The 15,934-nt window shown below is 42.6% G+C and overlaps 1 protein-coding gene across 1 annotated transcript in view; it reads right to left on the bottom strand.

Moving 5' to 3' along the window:
• Nucleotides 1-2,604: 2,604 nt before the first annotated feature.
• The window catches only part of LOC133459517 (actin-binding LIM protein 3-like), a 69,152-nt gene continuing 55,822 nt past the window's right edge, over nucleotides 2,605-15,934 (bottom strand). Inside the window, exons 18-23 of the mRNA XM_061739535.1 lie at nucleotides 10,657-10,686; nucleotides 8,670-8,728; nucleotides 6,858-6,924; nucleotides 6,700-6,707; nucleotides 5,481-5,561; nucleotides 2,605-4,133 (exon numbers count right to left, since the gene is read on the bottom strand). Of these exons, the coding sequence (XP_061595519.1) occupies nucleotides 4,020-4,133; nucleotides 5,481-5,561; nucleotides 6,700-6,707; nucleotides 6,858-6,924; nucleotides 8,670-8,728; nucleotides 10,657-10,686 (359 nt within the window). The 3' untranslated portion in view covers nucleotides 2,605-4,019. The remainder of the gene's footprint in view (nucleotides 4,134-5,480; nucleotides 5,562-6,699; nucleotides 6,708-6,857; nucleotides 6,925-8,669; nucleotides 8,729-10,656; nucleotides 10,687-15,934) is intronic.

Consider the following 15,934-nt stretch of genomic DNA (forward strand, 5'->3'; position numbering starts at 1 on the left):
TTTTATTTTACTCGATTGATATGGGGATTTTAATTGAATGAAAATATAATAGCTTACAACTTTTCTTTCAATTACAAGTGAGAATTTAAATGGAAAAGGCAAGATGCATTTAGAAAAAATGAGTCCTGTTGGAATATAAACTATGCACCGATATCCGTAGATAGAATTACATATTTACATATTTAATGAAATATTTACACACAGAAACAGTAGAATGTTACATACACCAATGTGGCATTATGATGAAATAATCATCTATCCTACAATGATCTAAGACTCATGGGTATCAACTTGCCTTTAATGCTCCCACTCTTTCCAGTATTCCTACAGCACTGACTTTATTTACCTCTTGTTTTCCAGGTATCAATTCAAGTTTGTTATAGCGTAGAATAAGACTGTCAGAAAGATCTAAAATGGAAAATGCAAAAAAATGAATAAATGATCAAAGTCCAAGGTAGTAACTTGAAAGTGCTCACTGTGTCCAAACAATAGTACGTGCAAACAGACCTGGTTTTTTGGACTCCTTTTAGTGATCCTGATGTACATTGCAAGAGTAAGTTGTGTGTTGGTTAATCGTTAATCTATAGGTGACATATTTAAATGATAAAACGTCATAGGCTGCATTTTCATAGGGCTTTTTGAAAATCTTTCTAAGACTTTCAAAAGAGAGAAAGAGGCTTTCAGAGTTAAGGAACAGGGTAAAGGGAGGGGAGGGACCTACAATTTATATATAGTCTAATTTTCAAGCACATTTCCCCTTTTTCTGAGACATACAACGTTTTGTCAGTGGTCAGTGGAAAACCCAGCTTTCCAGTTGTCGTGGGTATACTAGATCAGTGGTCCTCAACCTTTTTTCAGTGATGTTCCCCCTGTGAAATATTTTTTCAGCCAAGTACCCCCTAACCAGCGCAAAGCACTTTTGGTTGTAAAAAAAAGACCTAAAACAGAGCACTGCGCCATCAGTAACTGATTTATTAAACATACAAATATTGCTGCTATGCTTCAACCACAACTCCATCATTGGTCCAAGTGATTGACAGGTGAAGCCCGGTGATTGACAGGTGAAGCCAGGTGATTGACAGGTTAGGTGGAACCATCCTGGTGTGGGGGATACTCTGAGGTTTTAGGATAATACGTTGAATAGCCTACTCCTGAAGATAAAATTCATTTTATGAATTTAGACTTATATTTTCCTCAATTATTTATGAAATATTTATTTTTAAAGGATTTTTGCATGGATGCTACTTTTTAAATATATGTATATTTCAAAATCTCACGTACACCCTGGAGTGCCTTCACGTAACCCCAGGGGTACGCGTACCCCCATTTGAGAACCACTGTACTAGACTATACAGTCCATGTGGTGATGTCCACTGAGGGGTCTGGCCAAAAAGATTAGCAGTTCTTTTCACTATCTGCTCAATATTCTGTCAGAATTGGCTGCAACTGGTGATCAGAATGAATTCTTACAAAAAGATCGCGTGACATGACTGTAGCCATACTTAAAGCCCATTTTGACTATCACAGAACATGTGGGACTGCACCATTTACCACACAGAATGTAGGCAGGTGTCAAAGGAAATGTGGAGGATACTGAATATATGAACTCAAATCCGATGCATAAATCTGCAGTAAGTCTCCATACAAGCCCAAGAGAACTACAGGAATTACTGTGCAGTGAAGGTAATATAGATCCAAACCCCCACTGGAGACATTGTCTGGTATAGCACAGATATTGTGTAATTTTATGAAAGAATCAACCCAATAATGTTAGGGACAGTTGGCCTGTTTAAACCTTTGAATTATGTTTAGATCTTTTGAACCAGACCTACAATAAAAAAGTGATTACATTAATCAGTTCATCAACTTCTCCAAAATAATTCATCATATTTCTTCATATTCTAAAAAGAAAAGAAAAAGTTGTAACAGTGTAGCTATAACCTTTAATCCAATTCAATTCAATTCAATTTTATTTATACAGCATCTATTACAATACAAGTTTTTCTCTAGGTGCTTTCCAGAGACCCAGAACTGGACCGGAGCAGCAGGACGTCCATGCTGAACTCCTGCAGTTACAGTAAGTGATCGGGATATGAAAGCAAACAAATAGAAAAGTACTCGATTCATTTGCCTTCCACTGTATGTCTAAAACTAATCAAATCCACCAACCAAGTGTATTTTTGGAGAAGTAATGACAATCTTTTGGGCCTAAAAACATTACTGTTTACTCAAGCATACTCCTAAATTAAACTTACCTGCTGTACTCTACTGCCCTTATTTTTAACAACTTGTGCTTATTATTATTTTACCTCTTTTCTTATGATTTTATTTCATTTATTTGTTATTTTAGCGGACTCTTAAATCAGCAACTTGTGCTTTTTATTATTTTACCTTCAATTCTCATAATTTTATTTCATTTTATTTGTTATTTACTGTCTAATTATGTCTTGCTGCTTTTAATGTCGATGTAAAGCACTTTGAATGACCTTGTGTTGAATAGTGCTATATAAATAAACTTGAAGCAGCCCTGCTCTCCATCTTCTCATCCACCTCTGTGTACAATCAAGTTTCAAGAAAAATAATATTGCAGCAATATTAAGCCTTATAATCATTTATTCAGAAGCTTCAGTCAAAGACATGGGATGTAGATGACAAATATAAACTGAAATAAGTTAAAAAATAATAAGTTAGTGTGTTTTTATTTACATAATCAATGTGGAAAGTGTTTTGTTCTAACCGGCAAACACACATAGTTTATTCAAGAAAACACAGCATTCTCATTTTCAGTCACTTTTGTCACCTTTTATATGAGCCATCAAGCACCTTCTGTGTCTCTAAAATCCCCCCCAGCTCAGTGGGTATCTGCCACTCCTGTTCACCACAAACACAAACCTGTCTGCAAAGGTCTGGAGTGGAACTTCTTAAAACTCCTGCCACCATTGTTTCCTTGCGTCTCTCCTCACACAAACCGCTATTTCCTTCTTTTCAGCCACTTTTCTCTGTCATTCAAATCAGAATTCTTTTGTTTACTCAGATAGCTTTTGAATAAATGTGAACCAAAACCCTCCACTAGCCATCAGCTGTTACTGCACGCAGACACGTCACAAACATCATTCACTTTGGTTTAACTGGATCTAACATCCCAAATGTGGCCGTGCTTTGTCAAACACAGCTGTTAGTGTAAATTTGAGTTCCTTAAATACAAATAAATAAATAAATAAATAAACCAACCACACTTTCTAAGCCTAAAATCTCTGATTGCCCACGTCACGGTTCATACACATCACTTCAACTTTCAAAACACATCAGTGAACTGTACAATCTGCTTATGTCATAGAAAAGAAGTGTTAATACTCATATGGCTTCAGGTCACCTGACATCAAAATATCAAAATCAAATACACAGTTTGGGAAAGAAAAAATAATCTGGATAAAAGCTTCAGTTTTCAATCTGCACTTCATCAAAACTTGTGAATAACTTGTGAGTTCAGTAACCTCAGTGCTGAAACTCAAACATGTCGTTGTGTTTATGACTTGTTAGTTTGTGAGTATCTGGAGGGGAAGCCACTTGAAGTAAAACGGGATCCTTTTTGCGTCTCCCATCTGTTTTTCTTCACAGAGGATCTTTAGTTTCTGGCATGAATATCCTCTTAGTATGAGAGACCCTCAGTTTGCTGTAGTACCTCATTCTTAAACAGCGACACAGCGCCCTCTACCGGTGGCAAAGGGAGAAGCAGCCAAGTCCTAAAAGTACCAATTATCTTTGCTGTGAATCTGTCCAAGTGTGAACTTCCAGCCCCCCTTCACTCACTCTTTAGTAACTTCACAAATATTGCTTAAGAAGTCCAAGTGAACACGGGTTACAGCAGAGCAAGGCTTGGGAGCGGACAGCTTTCCTCTGACTCCTCCAGGGCTCAGCCTCTCGGCGGGTCAGTAAAACAGTTTTTTATGGAAGCTACTTTCAGAGCAGTCTGTTATTGTTGGAACGGCACATGCTCCGACACATCCGCTGGCTGTTCCTCAGAAGAGTCGGACCTGTTTCTTCAGTTCATTCTTCTTCCACTGAGCGAGGCGGTCGAAGGCAGACATGGACATGCCAAAGACTCTGTAAAATTCATCCGGCGAGAGGTGACGCTGTGAAAGAAAACATACGGTCAAAAAGGAGAACCATCCTAACAGGAATGGACTTTATAGCTTAGCTCAGACTGCGATCAGATCTCAAGATTTAGGTCGATTGCTGTTGTTGTTTTGGTTGGCTCCGTGCCGGTTTCGTGTTTTGTTTGTGGTTTTTTGTTGCAGATTTCCAGTGCGTGTTTCCATGTGTTCCTGCTTCCTGGATTGGCAGTGGATGTCGTCACCCCCCCCCCCCCCCCCCCCCAAAAAAAAAAAGAAAGAAAAAAAAAAAAAAAAAATCACTGGGTTTGTATGTGTATATTTATGTATGTGTACGCATATGTATGCGTATATATATGTATATATATTAAATATAGTAATAATGCACATGTGTATGCTTTTGGTTTCTACCGTCATGGTATCAATCATTAATATGTGTGCAGACAAGGGAAAAAAAAAAAAAAAAAAAGGAATGGACTTTATCTGCTACACAAGCAAATGAGAGTGGGCTACACCAGACCCCCTCCACAGGTCTCAGGTTCCTACTGGCTGTTAAAGTTGCTGTGAACATTATCAGTCCTAAAGGAAAGATTTGCTTTTACTTATATGTATTAGTACAGCAAATATTCCACATGTTTTATAAATGAATAAAATACTGAAATTCTCTTTATACAAAAGGTATTTACACCTTTGCATAAAGGTTTTTATACCTTTAACTTAGCACCTGGTTAAAGTGCCCTGGATGGAAACAAAGGAAAGGTGTTTTCCTTTGGAAAGTTCTCCCTGTCCTCTTGGCAGAACGATTAAAGCTCACCCAAGTTGTGAAGGGAGTGGGAATAAAGAGGCATTTTCAGGTCTACACATGGGCTTGGTCACAACAGACACAGAACAGTCTTACTGAGGTGATCTATGGGCTTTTATTGGCAGCATGTTTCATGTTCATGTCTTGTTGAAATGTAAATCTTTACTCCTGCTTGAGATCCTAAGCAATCTGAAAACTCCGTTTGTTTATATACATCATTTCATCTATTCTGACAAGTCTTCCAGTTCTTTCCTCAGTAAAGCAACTCCACAGAATAATCGTGCCACCACCATGCCCGACTATAAGAATGATATTAATAAGGTGACGTTCACCTTCAAGTCTTAAGTCTTTGTTTTATCAGAGCAGGAGATTGTATCTGTCATGCTGTCAGAAACCAACAAAAGACCAGAAAAATAAATAAATACAAATAAAAGATTCTACAGGGACCTTATGTGGGGGACTTAAAACCTTTTTTTATTCAATATTTTTGTCCTTTTTAAAGTTTGCATGATCCCAATTCAGCCAGATCACTGATTTGGAAGAATCTAACTCCTGTCTCCATTTACCTCCAGTCGGGCTCTGTCCACGTCACTGGGGAGCTGCTGCTGTCCTCTGACCGACACCACCAGGGATTCATACGGGTAGATCTGCAGCAGGAAACAGAATATTACTCATCTGTGACCAACAGTTGTTTAACAATATAGTAAACTTCATGCCTTAAAAACAAATCATGGAGGCTTTGTCTAAACTGTGAGTTAAATTTACAAAAACAAATGGGAGATCTGTGAAAACAGTTTTAAATTAAGCGCTACAATTTCCAATAATCCATGTAAGAGCTAAAAGAATAATGAAAATATAAGAAATAATGAATTTCTATTTTTGTAGCTAAGTAAAAGCAAAATAAAAAATGTAGTCCTAAAAAAATAGAAAAGCACAATAAAATGTCTATTTTTTATGACTGAAAACTGAAAAATAATCTGTGTTTAAAAAGGTTCTTGTTCTCCCTTTATTCTAAACAGTTATAGTAGGACTTTAAGAAATCATAAATCTTAACTGGTTTAGTACCAGAATGAAATGAACGAGGTAGTGAGTGAATGTCTCCCATCCATTACCAATTACATTCAAAATAGTTTTTTTAAAAGCTTGAATTGTGCCACTGATAAGACCCCTGCAGCAGCTTAAAAGGATGTTAAATGTCAAAGCCTTAACCATTTTAAGAAATAATGAACCCAGTAATGTCAGGGAGAGTTGTTCTGTTTTAACCTTTGCACGATTTCTAGAGGTTTTCAACCAGATCCACAATAAAAAAGTGATTATATTAATCAATACACCAACTTCCCATAAGACATAAACCTTTAATACCTGACAAATGACATAATACACAAATATCACATCCTAAATATTGTACTATAATACACTGAAAATATAATGATACATCCAGCATTATAGGGTTAACCTGGCTCAGACGCCGTTATAGCAAACTACTTCTGAATGATCTCCAACTTTCTCACATGATTTGTAGTGCATTTCCTAATTGATCCTTTCATAAAGAAATGAGGACGATGACTCACAAATGTACCACATGAACTACAACAAAGTATAAGGTTGCCCTCTGGCAGTGTTCACTTATATCATTTCTATCTTTATAGTTGGATAGGTGAGTCAGTCAAGCACACAGAACTGTCAGAGTGGAGTGGGTGTTCCTGGATTCTCTAGTCAACACTCTATTACAGACCATTCACGTTTCCCTTTTGGCTCATTAACGGTTGGGTTGCTGCATCTTACCTTGTATTCTGTAAGGAAAGAAGAAGACACAATGTGGTGACCAACTGGTGCACTTACAGACATCTTACAGACAAGAAAAGCACTATGAAAGAAGGGAATAAATTAAAGAAGAACTAGAAAAAAATTGAGGGCAGATTTAACATGTACAACAAACTGACCTCGGATTTGCCAATTTACTGCTTTACTGCTGTCATATTGGTAATAATCGGCACCGGCACTTCCAGGCTGCCAAAACACAACCAAAGTAGTTTAGGGAGACATGAAATAATGTTATTTTTGTAGAACACAGCAGACAGGAACTGTAAGGCAGCAGTATGCAGCAATACCATCTCTGACCACACGATGGCACCAGATCACCAGACAGTCCGTGTTCGTGCTGCTGGACCGTCCACTTTATTATAAGGATTGTCAGCAGCTCTTTTGTCGAAATAAAAGATCTAAATGCCCCCATGTGGTCACAAGTGGTAATACTACACAGAGTGATTTAAATCTTTGTCACTATCTTGTCACTCTTCTCAGAAACTCAGAAAGTAAATACAACCGACTATCAAGTTTGGCTATAAATTAAGTATTTTACCATTTATTACCAGTAGCAGAGCACAATGTTTGTCTTATTCTCTCTTTGTTGTTGTTGTAGGGGGCACGGTGGCGCAGCTGGTAGTGCAGCCGTCTCACAGCTAGAAGGTCCTGGGTTCAATTCCCGCCGGGGACGCTGTGGGCGCTGAAGTGCGTGTTAGTTCTCCCATGACTTCAGTGCCCACACCCTGGGTGGGGTTGGCGAAAGGATCTTTCTGTGTGGAGTTTGTATGTTCTCCCCGTGTTCCCCTGGGTAGCTAATGTGAGCTACCCTCACAAAAACATGCACACAGTCCTGGGCTATACATGCCCCCTCTGGCCAACCGGGGCGCCAGATGGGGTGGGGAGGATCCGGCCGGAATAACGTGATCCTTCCACGCGCTACGGTCTCCGGTCAGAGAATCCTCACCCTGTCTGGTGAAAAGAAGCGGTCCGTCACTCCTCAGGATAAGAAGGAGACCTGAGCTTAGTGTAGGGCCCTCCCTGGGTTGGCAGAGGAGAGCAATGCCCAGGACTGTTACTTAGGTATGAGCACTGGGTGATAAAATGGGTAAAAAATCGGGGATAAAAAAATATTTGGAATTATTCTCTCTTTGTACTGCTCTTGTGTCTTTTGAACTCATATGTTATAATGAAACATCCCTTGTTGATCATTTTTAACAGAGGGTTGTTTTATTTTATTTTATTTTATTTTAAGATAAGATAAGAAATTCGTTTATGATCCTACAATGGGGAAGTTCACATAACTAAAAATAAATTCACATAACTGTGTGCTGTCCACTGTGTCTAAATATGCAAAATAAGCACGAGATTAGAGATATGCTGATTTATTGGTGAATCTTTTCGTAAATGTTTCACCGGTAAGCATGTTTGCAACGTGAACGGTTTTTACAGCAAACATTGAAGACCAAAAGACAGACATCTGTCCGATAGAGGGGCAAGAAAGACCGTTGCTCTTCTGAGCACGACCATGATGTCATTAGATGCTAAAAACATCAGCTATCTCAAACTGATGATTAAGTTATTGTGTGATTGATTGTTGAGAAAAAAAAAACAGAAAAGCTAATAGAACTGGCCAATAAAACTATATTGAAATATGGAGCAATGTGAATTGATTTAATTATGTTATCATATTACAGCCAAGGAAATGTACAAATTGGACTTTTGATATCTCTGCACTCAGGATAATCATACTAACACATTTCCTCAGGACTTAGACTGAGCTTCAGAACTGCTTACCAACAATAACTTAAACTAAACTCATTTCACCTTATCCCAAGTACTCAGACTAAACTGGGAAGATTGTAGAGACTTCCATTATGTCTCCAATAGGAAATTCCTACCTTGCAATCATAACAACACAGTCCCTCACATGGAGAACTGGGAACACTTACCCTGTTTAGTCCGTTTCTGCCGTAGCCGGGCAACGAGGCAGATTTAGCGATGTATGAGTCTGGAGGGACAAACATAAAACCGCTTTCATAAACAAGCATGCAGATACTCGCGTCATGATCAGCATCAGTACTACGAGTTTTTTTGTGCTGTTTTTTATTATTATTAAGATTATAACTTTTAGAAAATAGCATGCTTTACAACACAATTTATATAAACTCAAAGAAATTTCTTCATACAGTCTAATTTTACCATAATTAATCAGGGATTTGCAGACGGGTGGAAACAAGATGAACTTTAACGTTCACATATTTACATTCAAGTTACCACATTTCTTTGCGTTTTTTATTGTGAACATGAAAATGGTCTGGTCTGGTCACAGTTGTGTTTTTCTGCCATTATTTACATTTGTGGGAAGAGTTGGCTGAGCTGTAACTGTAAATGCAGACCTGACATGGGAGCTGCTCTGTATTCCCAGTGTCTGAGCAGATTTGCCACAGCTCAACGGCGTCTTATTGGCACGTTGCTGAAAGATTAGTAAAAGGCTTCTAATCCGTCCGTCTTTCTCCGTTTTCTAAGAATATTACACAAGGGAAACAACTTCTGCTCTTCTAATTGGCGCAACAATTCAAACCACTGATGTACTTTTCACATACTGTACTGTCAGTGTTTTCTGAACCACAAAGCTCCCATGACCCAGAGACTCCTGTGCAGAGACATGACTACACGTCATGACGCCTCGCTCCACCTGTAGCCTGACCACTTAGACTTCTTGCTAATTCTCCATCATTTTCCAGTCTAATATGAGCATATTATCTCCTCCCTTTGTTCTAACATTATCTAGGAGGATGGGGCTTCCTGGTAACCATTGGTAACCATCATCATCCAGAAATCCTCCGGCAGGGCTATAGTATATTGCATGCACTGCTGCTTCAGGAGTGCGTGCTAGAGGACGGTAGTTACATGGATCTTTGAAGCCTTTCTGCCACTAGTCTCATCTACTTCCACATCTTCTGTTTCCTCCTTTCTCATCTGTTTCCTTGCTCTATTTTCAGCATCTCCCTCTTTTGTCCACTTCTATGTTTAAAGGAACTGAATCATACAGCGATGTCAAAGAGCCACGGACAAAGCATCACGATGCAGCAGAAACCTGGCCGACGTGCAGAGCCCGTCTCCAGCATGTGCTAAACTGTTGGACTATGATGAGTTTGTCATCGACTGTACTCCCTTTCAACTGAAAATTAAAAATAGTCTCAAGCTTGTTTAATCCAAATATGCCTTGATGCAGAATTATGTGGAAACTTCTAACTGAAAACTAGTCCCATCTTTCCTGGCGGTGATTTCGTCGTGCTCTATAATTACAACTGTGCAATTGTAATAGCACAAAAGTGTCGTTTCATAAACAAATATGGAGAAACAGTTGGGATGTTAGGGGGATAATACCCTCCCACAAGTAATAAAAGAGGTGATAAAGTAGCAGAATGGGATATGAAGGCAAATGAGGATAGCACAACAGTAAAATATCTGTATTTCTTAAATAAAAAAAACATCGTAACTATTGCGCTGTGGTTACTCGTTGGTTATGAAACGGATGGCTGAAAGTCACAAAAACTTGGATCAATGCTGCATTTAGAAGAAAAAAAAAAAGCAGATAAGATCAGGCTGTATATCGTCCCACCTGTAACCCACAGGACAGAGTTATGTTTTTGTGTGCCAGAGTGATTTGTCAAGTCAAGTCAAATCTTATTTGTATAGCACATAAACAAACGGCTGAGCCGCAACTAAAGTGCTTCACAGAAAGTGCTTAAAAAGCGAAGACATAAAAAAGGGACAAGAAAAGGGCTAAGAGACAAAATCTGAATAAGACAATATAAAAAGACAGTAATTAAAAGCAAGGGGAAAAAGGAGGAATTTGGGAGGAATCTCCCCCTCAACCCCTGACTGGATGAAGGATGGAGGGAGTAACCCATCCATGATCTGTCCACTCACCGTTGTCTGCACTGCACGTGGACCTCGGAGCTGGGGACACGGAGACAGAGGGAAACAGGCAAGTTAGTCGTTGTCATTTCATCAGTTTGAATATCTTTGCTTTTAAAACAAAGTTATAGTTTGACAATGATTTCTGCAGAAAAGAAACAGAGAAAGTAGTTTGGCAGAATACTTTTGGTTGATCCATCCATCCATCATTATACTGGAAAAGCAAACTCAATTCTTGATCAATAGAGGTGGTATTTGAAACATCATGCTGCTGGTGATTATTCATTTTAAATATCACCTGATGTCCTGCTATGATCCTCTGACATGTGTATTTACTGACTAAAGTGAGAGTCTTTAGTTGAGTTAGTGATGCCAGACCACGTAGTAAGAGTTTCCAGTGGAGGGGAAATAATGATCCAGCTTCTGTAGGACATCTATAAAACATCAGCGGTATGAGGACATGTCCCTCGCAGCCTCAACACGAAGACATAATCACCGTCAGGACCTACGTCATATGAAATATGAAGCACCACGGGCGCCAGCGTCAGCCGCGTTTACACTCGAGCCCTTTCCGTTAAAAATGTATGTTTATGGCACCAACACGCTGCAGTTTGTAATTTTAATGCACCTTGAGACATGAAAGGCTATTTTTCTTCCATACGCACATCACAGATGCATCAGATGAAAACACGCTGAGGTTTATCAGGTTCATTGTTAGGCATCCTAGTATGTTGTGTACATAACAGTTTTACAATACATTTGAATTGATTATATGGCATCATATTCTGGATTCAGACATCACATAATTCCACAAAGGGTTTATTTGAAACTGATAAGAACGAGTTAATAACTCTAATGTTGCTCTAAATGATCAAAGACCAAATCTTGATGTTTTTGCATCTCAGATTCAGGTGCTCTGTCATCTATCAAAATCAATCCAAATCTGATCACTGTTATTATTCTGTGTCCATAAGATGGTAATGCTGCATGTGCAGTACTGTTGTAGTGAATTGGATGTAATAGTCAAGGGTTAAGTGAGCTATGATCTAAACCCACAAGACATCTGACATCTAATGATTGTACATTTAACTTCAGGATCTCCCCTGAAACTAGACAAGAATGGAGCATACTCATTTGAGTTGCATTGCATTTTTGTTATTTCATAAATTCCCTTGAAGTATTTACTTAATAGTGAGAAAATTGCAATTTGAATGTTTTCAGAATCAGGGAGGTCTGGGTCATGAATAACAAAGAGTGTTGTAACTGATTTGAAAGTATTACTTAAGTGAACTGAACTAATTATTGGAGCTTAACCAGCGAGTTTCAGGAGCAGGACCACGCCTCAACCACGCCTCTTCCGGCACCACGCCTCTTCCAGCATACCTTCAAATACTAACCTAAACCTCAGTTCCTCTTCGCTCTCGTTCTCTGCACGTTCGCTCTCGCTCTCGCGCCAGAGCCGCAAGAACGTCAACGCTACTACACACTCTCGTATCTCGAAAACAGTTACTCACCCATTCAGGCACGGATCTCGTGTTGCTATCGCCATCGGACGACGATCTGCTTGCAGGGGATCACCAGCAAAACACCAGCTGATCGGGATCCGGAGGAGGAAAACTTTCAGCCGTCGCCGTGCCTGAAGCGCCGCTCTCTCGGGCCCCCACGGCCGTCCCGGGGGGTCTCCTCAGTGGTCCGCGTCCGGTTCATCTCTCCTGAACATCCGGGATGGCAGCAGCTCGTCCGTGGTGTCCTCCCCGTCTCCTGGCCCGCCTCCGTCATCGGCAGGAAGGGGATGCGGACAATCCCTCGGCGTCGACCCGACAGCGCAGGTTGCGCAATCCGGTTTCTCTTCCGGGTGACGTCATCACGCAAATTTCGACGGCGCGCCGTGATGTCGACGCCCCCATATGGGGCCAGTCCGACCGAGAACCCGGGTCTCGCACTCAGAAGGCACGCCGATTTTTTCCAGTGGCCAGCCGCGGTACTGCAACAAAAAAATCCCATGGGGCCCAGAAAGCTTTTCCCATAGACCGCAATAGTAAAAGAGAAGCGATCGTACAAACTGGACGTTTGAGCATTACCTTTACTCACAAGGTCTTTCATTAACATTCTCGTTAAACACAATCTCCGAACAAACGTAGCCTCATTGCAGGAACCTCAACTGCGCATGAGCGGTCCTTCACCTTAAGCCGTCCGTGTGGAAACATAAAATATTCCATTGTTACACTGCCCGCCTCCAGCAACTACAACAGCTAACTTCGGCCGGGGCTTCTGGCACCGGGATGCCAGCGCCCCCCGCTGCCCACCTCCAGCACCTACAATAGCTAACTTCGGCCGGGGTTACTAGCACCGGGATGCTAGCACCCCTCCGTCATGCTCTTTCAGCAGCCTCAACCGCCAGTGGTAGAAGGGGCTCTTGGCACCAGATTGCCAGGATCCTCCGCTTTCCAGCTCCGTCGGCCCCAGCGGGTTACCTCAGTTGGAGCCACCGGCATCGGGATGCCCCCCCCAGCCCACCTCCAGCAATTACAGCAGCTAGATCCGGCCGGGGTTGCTAGCACCGGGATGCTAGCTCCCCCCTCAGCCCACCTCCGGAACCTACAATAGCTAACTTCGGCCGGGGTTACTAGCACCGGGATGCTAGCACCCCCCCCCGCCATGCTCTTTCAGCAGCCTCAACCGCCAGCGGTAGAAAGGGCTCTTGGCACCAGATTGCCAGGATCCTCCGCTTCCCAGCTCCGTCGGCCCCAGCGGGTTACCTCAGTTGGAGCCACCGGCATCGGGATGCCCCCCCCAGCCCACCTCCAGCAACTACGGCAGCTAGATCCGGCCGGGGTTTCTGGCACCGGGACGCCAGCGCCCCCCCAAGCCCACCTCCAGCAATTACAGCAGCTAGATCTGGCCGGGGTTGCTAGCACCGTGATGCTAGCTCCCCCCTCAGCCCTTCGTGGTCGCCCCAGTCCGTGCTTCATTGAGTTCCTCGTTAAAGGGTTCAGTGAAGGTTTCCACCCCGGCATTATATCACTTCCGTCCTCATCTTTCGAATGCAAAAATCTACTGTCCGCCATAAACAAGCCGCAATCAGTCGATCGCTCGCTCGCCAAGGAAGTTAAGGAAGGCTTCATGATCGGCCCGTTCACTCATCCCCCCTTTCCGAACTTTCGAATAAGCCCTCAGGAAAGAAACGTATCATCGTCGATCTTTCAGCGCCTTATGGCAGTTCCATTCCAAGCATCAATAGCCTGATTCCGAGCGAAGACTTCTCCCTTCACTACGCCACCATCAATCACGCCATTGCCCTCATTAAACTCACCGGGAGAAGGTCGTGGCTCTCAAGCGGATATCACCAGCGCTTTCAAGGTTTTCCCAATTCACCCAGACTTCTGGCAATACTTCGGCGTCCGCTGGCGAGGTGCATACTACTTGCAGTCAGGCTCACCTTCGGCTGCAAGAGCAGCCCCTAACTTTCGACACCTTATCAGAGACCCTCTGCTGGATCCTCTCCAACAACCACAGCATTCCTTCCTCGTCCATCCCTTGAATGATTTCCTCATCGTTACCCCTCTCTCATCGCCACCCGCTTCCAGCCTGGTCACCCTGACTTCCGTTTTCTCCGAACTCTGGGTTCCATTGTCCGCTGAGAAAACGGTGGGCCCCTCCACTTCCCTCGAATTCCTCGGTATCACTCTCGATATGGATCTGTTTCAGGCTTCTCATCCAACCGAAAAGCTCAACCGAATTGGTCTTCTTATTTCTAATTTCCTCTTAGCCCCAGGCTGCACCAAACGCCAACTCCTCCTCCTGGGCCACCTCAATTTTGCCATGCGCATTATTCCCCAAGGGCGGGCCTTCATCTCCCACTTGCTGTCCATCTCTTCCGCCGTTCCATCTCTCTTGTCTCCCATCTCCCTAGACAACTCGAGCCGTGCCGAGCTTCGTTTGTGGCTCAACCTCCTTGCCACCTGGAATGGGATCACTTTCTTTTATGATGACCAACTGGCTCACCCCCATGACATCAATCTATACACCGATGCTGCTTCTTCAATCGGTTTTGGGGGCTTTTACGATGGGAGATGGTTCGCAGCAGGATGGCCCTCAGAGCGTGTAAACGAATACCACAACGCATCGACCGAACCATAGATCATCATCGTCATTGCCATCGTCATCGCCATCATCATCGCCATCGCCATCGCCATCGCCATCGTCATCGCCATCGCCATCGCCATCATCATCATCATCGTCATCGCCTTCGTCATCGCCTTCGTCATCGCCTTCGTCATCGCCATCATCATCATCACCGCCATCATCATCGCCATCATCATCATCATCGCCATCATCATCGCCATCGTCATCGCCATCATCATCGTCATCATCATCGCCATCGCCATCATCATCATCACCGCCATCATCATCGCCATCATCATCGCCATCGTCATCGCCATCATCATCGCCATCATCTTCATATCCATAAGTATCGACATAATCAATAAAGGACGCTCCAACTCCACATCCATCATGCCGTTCATGCGCCGTCTAGTCTGGCACTCAGCCATACATCAATTTATCCTCCGTGCAGCACATGTCCCCGGTCACTCCACCACCATCGCCGACTCTCTTTCTTGTTTCTCATCCCCGAAGACCAATCACCCCTGAATACTTCGAGACCCTGGCCAACTACTTGTCTTTCCGGAAAACACAGAGCACATCTTCGACAGATCCTTTTGCGTCCGAGTCAGGACAGTCGTCACCAGTTTCTGGTTTCACCATCGCTTCCGTCATATACTCTCCTTATCTGGCATCTCTCCCACGCACTACTCCAGCTCATGGGCCGATGGTCCTCCCAAACTATCATCGCTACATTCGCTCAGATCTTAGCGACCTCAGATCCGCTCAGTCTCATCTCCTTAAATAATCCACGGTTGTGGGGGTTCGTCGTTGCCCGGGCGCTGCGGCGGATTCCCTACCAGCTTCCCCACAACGCATCGACCGATCCATAGATCATCATCGTCGTTGTCATTGTCATCGCCATTATCATCACCATCGTCATCGTCATCATCTTCGTATCAATAAATAATTTAAATGTATCCTGATGATGGCGTGGTCCTTGCTAGTGAATGACCCAAAGAAGAGTTGTTTCTTCCATCACTTCCTTTACAAAACAGGCCTCTTCTGCAGAACAGATGAGTCTACGCCTGTTAGGGTTTTTCTAATCAGTAGAATAACAGGAGACACTATAAACCCAGGAGTGATTATTCACACCTCTCCGTTTGTGACTTCTCTGCATGGATAG

Source organism: Cololabis saira, chromosome 14 (genome assembly GCF_033807715.1).
Source record: "Cololabis saira isolate AMF1-May2022 chromosome 14, fColSai1.1, whole genome shotgun sequence".
Lineage (NCBI taxonomy): Eukaryota > Metazoa > Chordata > Actinopteri > Beloniformes > Belonidae > Cololabis > Cololabis saira.